General features: G+C 52.3%; 1 protein-coding gene across 1 annotated transcript; it reads right to left on the bottom strand.

The window, feature by feature from the left end:
* Positions 1–213: 213 nt before the first annotated feature.
* On the bottom strand, positions 214–8,267 carry MAP2K2 (mitogen-activated protein kinase kinase 2; the record flags this gene model as incomplete). Its single annotated transcript, XM_009879079.1, has 10 exons — positions 214–412; positions 1,784–1,829; positions 2,476–2,537; positions 3,117–3,181; positions 4,059–4,272; positions 5,385–5,509; positions 5,606–5,657; positions 6,083–6,160; positions 6,811–6,957; positions 8,055–8,267. Coding segments are annotated over 10 exons (1,113 nt in total), but the record flags the coding sequence as incomplete, so codon positions are not given.
* Positions 8,268–8,483: the final 216 nt, after the last annotated feature.

The raw sequence follows: 8,483 nt of genomic DNA, 5'->3' as shown, positions 1-8,483 counted from the left end.
GAAAACATTTTTCCAAAAAAAAAAAAAAAAATTAACATAAGCAGCACCACATTTCCCAAGTGTCAGGAGCTCCAGAGCTGGAGCAGAGGTCTGGAATACCCCCACATCGAAAAGAAACCAACCCCATTCTGGCTGGAGGGGGTCAGGCCGATAAAAAGACGCTTCTGAGGGGACCGGTGCTTTGCCGCTGGGACGCCAGGCGAGGAGGGGCCAGGGAGAAGGAAGGGGGGCAGTTCTGTCATGTAGGGCAGGAGAGGAAATGGTGACAGAGGCAGAGGTACTGACACCGGTGGCTCGGCCCTCAGATGGCAGCGCGGGTGGGCGTGCTGGGCTGGTTCAAGCGCAGCGTTCTGCAGAGCCAGCCGGCAAAATCCACCTCCTCCACTTCCGAGCGTTTGATGAAGGTGTGACTCTGGAAGAGAAGGGGAACAGGGTTAGGAGCACGGCCGGGCACTTCTCAACCCCCACAACCCAACCCCGGTCCACTGGCTAGAGCCCTGTGACCCGATAAGATTCCACTGCTACAGCTCAGGCGGTGAAACACACTTGAGAAAATATCTGTTCCTTGCGATGCTGTAGCCAGGATTTTAGTCTGCGCTGGCCACAGAGCTCAAACACGGGCATGGGAGCAAGGAAAATTTAAAAGAGAGCAAGGTGCCGCAGCTCCCCCACAGCAAACCCTGCTCCCCGGGGACAGAGAGGAACGGAGGAGCGCAGGCAAGGCAGGACAACCGTCGCACAAGGGCGTGGGGCCACAAGGACACGGGCCACATCCTTTGCGAGGGTGACGTGGGAGCACCAAGCTGTAGCTCAGGGGCTCAGCGTGAGGCTGAGGAGGAAAGCTGAGGTCAGCACGGTTAAACTGGGGTCACAGAAAGGTTTGGATTGGAAGGGACCTGAAAGCTCATCTCATTCCACCCCCCTGCCACGGGCAGGGACATCTCCCGACAGACGAGGTTGCTCAGAGCCCCGTCCAACCTGGCTTTGGGCACTTCCAGGGAGGAGGCTTCCACAGCTTCTCTGGGCAACCTGTGCCAGGGTCTCACCACCCTCACAGAACAGAATCTCTTTCTTATATCTAATTTAAATCTCATCTCTTTTCAGTTTGAAACCATCATCTCTCATTCTGTCACTACACTCCCTGATCAAAAGCCCCTCCCCAGCTTTCCTGCAGCCCCTTTTAACCCCTGGGAGGCCGCTATAAGGTCTCCCTGGAGCCTTTTCTTTTCCAGGCTGAACAATCCCAACTCCCTCAGCCTGTCCTCCAGCTCCCTCACCACCTCCGCAGCTTGAGCAGGTCCACATCTTTCTTTACGCTGGGGACCCCAGAGCTGCACACAGAACTCTGTGTGTGTTGGGGGGGTCCTCTCACCAGAGCAGAGGGGCAGAACTCCCTCCCTCCCTTGACCTGCTGGCCACGCTGCTTTGGGTGCAGCCCGGGACGAGATTGGCTTTCTGGGCTGTGAGCACGCATTCCTGGCTCACGTTCAGCCCGTACATTTCCATTGGCCCAGCTCGGGAGATGGAGGTTTGTCCCAGGCACCTCTGCAGACACGGGACAGCCGGGTGGTTCCCATCCTGGGCTCTACATGGGCTAGATACCATCGCTGCCTTTGAAGCAAAGGTGAGTGAGTCACTCCCTCTCCCAGGCTTTAGTTGGCTCATCTTAAACTCAGCCTGGGAGTTTCCAGCCTTCTGAGTAAGAGGCACAGAGGGATGGGGCAGCAGTTTGCAGATCTGGTGCCACTCTCACAGAAGCAAGGAAATTGCTGTCCCTACTTACCATCAGCATCTTCAGATCTGCCCGTTCTGCTGGGTTTTTAATTAAGCTGAAATGAGAAGAACAAGAGTGCAAAACCAACGCTGAGACATTTCTTGTGGGAAACCAGTTATCTGGCTGGAGAGGTCTCCAGCTTCACTAAAAGCCACTCAGGCTCCTGGCTGCTTTCCCCAGGAGCCTGGCGGCATGGGAACAGCTCAGAAAGCACCATCCCCAACAGCCCAGCTCCACGGGAGAGCTTCAGGAGCTGCCCCCTTCTACACTATGTGGGTGAACTGCACCCTGTGAGTGGAGAAATGGACGTAACACTTGGCGGGGATGAGTGATTTTTATGATAACCCATTTCTGTGACTTCATGGCAGCACCTTCAGGTGTCCCCTCAACAGCATGAGAAGGTCTGGATGTCGACGGTGAGTGTCTGCGAGGCTGGAGGGTCACTCCGAGCCCCAGCATTGTTCTCCCTCATCCACCCCTGCCAGGCTCATATTTAGAGGGTGCTGGGACACTGCGAAGCATCACCACAGATAAACCACTCCCAAGGCAGGAGTTCTCAGTGGAAGGCAGGATCCTGCTGTAGCCAGCGAGAGAGCACCTACGGGGAGCACTGCTGAGGCTTTTGGGTGAAGCAGCAGCACACAGAGCTGTCAGGGAGCACGTACAGACACCCACCTTCAGCCATCCCCAAAAATCCTTACCATTTATTTACAAACTCCTGGAAATCTTGCGTGAAAACTCCATTCGGTAGCTTGGGAGGTGGCTGCAGAGAAAAAGAGAATGGTTTTCTGCATCACCACGCGTTAACGGGTCAAAAAAATCAAGTGTCATTTACAGTCTTTAACGAGCTGCACAAAAACTGTGCTCTACAGCTATCTTCCTCCTCCGAGCTGCCCTTTACAACCAGGGAACTGCTCCCTGCCCTTCCTCACCCTGGCAGCACGCGGCTGGGCTGGCAGCAAACTCCTGCCCCAGCGCGACGCGCGGCTGGGGAGAACCCCGTGCTGAACCCCTGCCAAAGCTGGGAAACCAGAACTGCAGCATCGCAATTCTGGATCCAACCTCGCAAACCCCAGCTCTGGCAAATGCCTACGACAGACACAGTTGTTCCAGGAACGATAACGGGGGGTGATAAGGGGTGGTCACTCCTATCACCTTGGAAGGGGAAGTTGCTCTTTCCACTTGATGGTGGGATGGATCCTCCCTTAAAAGTCTGGCAGGACGTTTCAACCTGGGGGTTTAGCACTGGTCACCCTCAAAGGGCTTCGTCTGAGAAAAACGTGTGTGACCTCGGCACCCAGGCAGAGGGAGCGTCTGAAATGGCCGGTAAAGAAATACCCACCTCATTAACTATATAATCCAGCAGTTCAAAGATGGCCATCGCAGGCCGGTTGTCCATCCCGTGGCCTGCATGGTTAAGATGACAAAAACAGTGGTGAGAAACTGTTCGGGGACAGCCAAGGGCTTCATTTCGTGTGAAAAGCACATGTGTTGTGGGGTTTTTGCTGGGAGAGGCAGAGGCACTCCACTTGGGAACAGGCTCACCGTTTAAAAGAAATAAAAAAAATAACAGAGAGAAAACTAAAACACATTCCAAAATTTCGGATTTCTTTCCCCGTGCCTATAGTCCAGATTTATTTCCTAGCTTGGAGCATTTGGACAGCACCAGACCATCTGCTGTGGCAGGCTGGCAGCGCTTCTAGAGCCTTCTGCTTCCAAGCAAACGGCTCAAGCAAAACCCCCGTATTTGCTACTTTTACAAGAACTCCCAGCAAAGCTCTTTCCAAAAAGCTGCCTCTAGCTTGAAAGGAACCTGGTGGCAGCACGGGCAGGGCAAAGCCTGAGGAGCAACAGGGGCTGTGACCGTGTCACTAAAAGCATCTCCTCCAAGGAGTCCACACGCTGACAGGCTGCACAATCCCCAGCACCGGGTGCTTTGCTGCATGGTGTGAGCTTTCTTGCGAGATACAGCAGGGTCTAAAGGAGCCCACAGTGGGCTGAGCTCTTCCAAACCTTAAGAGACCCCGGCTGGCACTCCGAGTCTGTTCCTTCACAGCATCCTGAGAGCAATCTCCACCTCCCCATGCAAGACCAGGCTCCCGCCTGCGCTCGTGAGGAATTACAAACCTTCGCAGTCGAGTGGATCCTGCTGGAGCACTGACGCGGCCTCCCTAGAAACTCTCACCTCCCCACCACAACCTCATCCAAAACACCAAACAGAACCCAACCCCCTTCTCCCCCACAGCTGTATGTTTTTTTTTCCGATGTATATGACAGCCCCTACCACTGACGGGGCGTCCTGGGGGCCTGGCCCGCGGCGAGATGCTGTGAGACTCTCCCTCTGCCCCGTCCACCACAGGACGGCCAAATATTGCTTCCAGTTCCTTGGAGTCTGGCGGGGGGATTGGGTACCTTCCGATAGACAGCTCCACTAACGACAGACCCATGCTCCAGATGTCCGACTGGACCGAGTAGTGGGTGCCCTGCAACCGCTCGGGCTGGAAGGGAAGATCACAGAAAAAACACACCGTGAGAACAGGACGTCAAGAAGCAAAATGAGGAATATCATGCCCTGAAAGTAAATAGACACGACTCGATACCCTGATGGCCCCTCCGGCTCGGCTCTCCACCCCTCCAGGGAAAGGGCTGTCCCAAAGGGGTCCCAGGTGAAAAAGGATGCAAAAAAAAGCTCAGGTGCAAACATAAAGCACTTGTGTGCATCTCAACAGCTGGAGGTGAGCAGCATTTATGGCTGCTTATACCTAGGAGTCCAGAGTACTCAGTAGGAATCTCTTTCTCTCTATGCTGAGATCTAATGAACTCAATTTATTAACTTTTTTTTTTTTCCCTGCTCATTCCTGTTAATGCCTAGAAGGAGGAGCAGAATCACAGAATTATTGAGGCTGCAAAAGACCTCCGAGATCATCAAGTCAAAAGAAAATCCACTATAGGCTCTTACCCCTGAAAGGCTTCCCCAACAACTCAGCCATGGCCATGCAGGGCACAGGGGGAAGACCCCCCCTCTCCTCTGCCTTTCAACCAGCAGAACCAGGGGGAATCGAAGCCAGCCTGGAGGTAATTTTATTGTCATGGACACCACATTGGCTGCAGTTTAGCTAAAGCTGACGATGACTCTCATTTAAAGGAGAGGCACAAGCAGCTCTTCCTGCAGTTTGCTCTCTCTGGCCAATTCCAATTTGGCTTTAATTTACCATTAGCCTGTACCAAAACCTAGCTGCGCTAAACTGGTTTTACCCCCATTTTCCTAGTATGACCACAGGGTAGAAGCAGCAGAAGTGCGTGCACCAGCATCCATGTCCCCTCCGCACTCAGTTGTTTTTGGACAGAGCTTTTCCTAAAGAGAAGATGCTTTTGAACCCAGAAACACTCGCCAAAAATCAAATATGGAAGTATTTGTAGGATGCAAAACATCTTCGCAAGCCTCTGCACTTCCACACGCGCTGCTGCCAGCCGAGCAAAGGCTGGAGCTGACAGGATGGAAACACAGAGCAAGACCGTGAGAGAACTGGACATTACACACTGATTCTGTAAGAGCCGAGTTGAGCCCAAATTATCAAAAAAACACAGTAGATAGTAAAAAGGAACTTACAGACATGTAGGACCGAGTTCCCACAAAAGAGTTTGCCATGGAGTCAATGAGTTGACCGCTGACCCCGAAATCACACAGCTTAATCTCTCCTCGAGAATTAACCAGGATGTTAGAAGGCTTCACATCTGACAACAGCAAGAGAAGAGCGTAAATGTGACTCTAGATAACTAAACTAAGTGCTCTGGTACCACGGGCAGTTATTTTTGGGTTCCTCCTCTCACCTCTGTGCATGATTTGGTGCTTTTCTCTCAGATATGCCAAGCCTCTCAGAACCTAGAAGGAAACCAAAGACAGGGTGAGATCAGAGCTGGGAAGGGAAGTGCCTTCCCTGCAGCTGGACACATTGCCCAAACTCTGGGTGCTGCCACGCTGCAGCCTGGTGAGGAAAGCCACCCTGTAGTTTCAGGGTTTGCAATTTATCACCAAGTAAATCCCAGAACTTGGGTTTACTGCCTGAGAAAGCTTCTCTCAAATCCTCTCCACACGAGGCCAATACCCGCTGGCACAACATAGGGGTTGGAGCTAAGGAGAGGGGTTGGGAATGTGTTTTCCCCCCTCCCCTCTCACACACACCACTGCTCTTGCACTAGGTCAGGATAGGAAGACCCATATGTGGAAAACAAAGAAACCTTCCTAATTATTCCCAGACTGTGCCCAGCAAACCCCTTCTGAAAGCCTGGGGAGCTGCCATAACTCACCGCTATACTGACTTTCCCCAAAATCTCCTCGGGAATTCTTTTGGCTTCTTTCAACACTTGATCCAAAGAGCCGCCATCCTAAAATAAAGAACATCAAAGTGACCAACACGGCAATCCCCAGCAGGAAAACAGAACGGCTAGCTGCACAGCCAAGGGTGCCCAGGGAGGGCAAGCAGTATCAAAGCAGCACACAGTACCCCAGCATAGCCATCTGAAATGATTCAGCATCTCTTTCAACAGCAAAAAAAGAGAGCTATCTAGTGATCAGAGCTCAAGCTTCTTCCTGAAAACTATTTTAAGGCTATCTTCTATCAGCTCTACTTCTTGATATTAGTTCTTCGCTTCCTTTCTGTCAGTGGTAAATGCAAAGATGATGCTGTCGGTGTTGATCCAGAGGAGCGACAACACCATTCTCTGCTACAGAGAAGAGAAAACGCACACTGTGCTTCAGAGCAAGCTCTGCAGCGTGGCAGGTTTACAACATTTCCGTTTGGCCTCCCCCAAACCCCTGTTTCCGCTTTCCAAAAAGTTGGTCTCTGTCATTTTGATGCCTCCACCCGAGTGTGCAGCTCCCACCAGGAGCGTGGTGGCCTCGTTGCAGCCAGAGCGAGGAGCCGTCGCAGCTGCCAGCACCCAAACCTGTTTCACCAGCAATTCCCAGTGTTGGGGAGAGGGGACTTAGAACAGGCCAGGGAGCAGCAGTTTGCGGAGGAGGGTTAGGGACTCACCATGTGCTCCATGCAGATGGAGATCTCTCCATCGCTGTAGAAGGCTCCATAGAAACCCACGATATACGGGGAGTTACACTCGTGCAGCACCTGCAGCTCTCGGATAATCTGATTCCTGATGGCTGGTTTGATTTCTAAATGAATCAGCTGCCAAGAAAGAAACAAAATATTCAAGGTGTAACACCTGGGAAATCTTACAGGCATCATGTTAGCAAGTCCTGAGTGCTGGAAAGAATCAGAAGATAAACATCCTTCAAAGGAAGATCTGCTTTGGCGTAGACTTTTTGCCACTTGCATGCTAACATTGAGGGTAAAGGGAAAGGTAAAGCCCCATACAGCCCGTTAGCGATCGAAGCAACTGCCGACCACGTAACACATGGACATCGCACAGGACACAGAGCAGAAAGACAAGTCAGAAGTTTGATGCAGATCTGACTCAGCAGACAGGAACATTTTCACAAGTTCGGGAGGTGTTGTAAGAAGAGGTGCTCTGATATCAAGGAAACCACAGAAAGTTAAAAAAAAACAACATCAAGAATCTGCACGTGAAAGAGCGATTGCTTTACTCCTTTGGCTCCACAGAGAGTCAGCAAACAAAGCTGTGGGGAGGGAAGCCAGAGGCCAGAAAATACAGTGGCAGGTCAGAAAAAAGAGCCACTGTTACTGTGAGCTCTAGGGCACCCAACCCCAGGGGCGTCTGTCCTTCCTGCAGATCTGCAAAGGCCAGCGTCTGCAGGAAGGAGAGCAGCGCTGCAGCCTGCCCTCGCTTCAGTTTCTGAACACAGAGCTTCCAACAATCTCAAAACCCCTCAGTGACACCCCAGTCAAAGGCCTTGGAAAAATTCAAGAGCTCAGCTCTGAGCGAAGCCATCTAGAGAAGCAGATTTACTCATGAGACCCATCAAACCATCCCAACAGCAGGTGAGGCCAGAGGCTTCCAAGGAAGCCGTCCTACAGAAGAGCTGTTGCACCGTCCTCGCCTAGCCCTGGCTTTCTCACAGGCAGATGAAGCTTCTCCTACGTCTCTACAGCAGGGCACCACAGGAGAAGATGTCACCCACAAACCCACATCTGAGAGGAACCAGTGTCACAGCTGCTTGGAACTGCTTTGGGGATCTGTGGCAAGGAATGTGTGTGTGCCAAACCTGTCCCTCCACCTGCCACTTCCAGTCCTCGTCAGCCACCACCTAGGAGGCTCGAGAGATCGGCCTCCTACTGCTCCCACCCCTCCTGCCCCCAATTACCTTCCGTGCCATAATGAGCCCTGAGGGTTTGTGCTGCACTTTGGTGACCACGCCACCATTGCCAGCCCCCAATTCAGAGATCCTCTCGAAGTCATCATCCTTCAGCTCGCCCACTTTGGCTTTCTGTGTGAGGAAAGCTTCCAGGCGCTTCTTCTGCTGCTCGTCCAGCTCCAGTTCCTCGAGCTTCTTCTGAAGGTCCACCAAGTTTGCCCTGCAGAGCAGAGAAGGAAATAGGAGAGACAGTCAGGAGACTGCGAGGGCAGCACCAGAGAAAGAGGATTGGGGGTTTTTTTTTTTGAGGGAAATGGAGGGAAATAACTGAAACCCATCATCTGACATGTACTCGGCCCCTGATATAGCAGCAAGGGTAAAGGAAAGCTCTGGGGAGAGGCAGGGCTCAGCTCCGATGCTGACAGGGTCACACGGACA

The sequence above is a fragment of the Apaloderma vittatum genome, unplaced genomic scaffold (assembly GCF_000703405.1).
Source record: "Apaloderma vittatum isolate BGI_N311 unplaced genomic scaffold, ASM70340v1 scaffold28431, whole genome shotgun sequence".
In the NCBI taxonomy this organism is placed as follows: domain Eukaryota; kingdom Metazoa; phylum Chordata; class Aves; order Trogoniformes; family Trogonidae; genus Apaloderma; species Apaloderma vittatum.
Note: the sequence above shows the minus strand (reverse complement) of the source record. Positions and strands in the feature narration are given on the sequence as shown.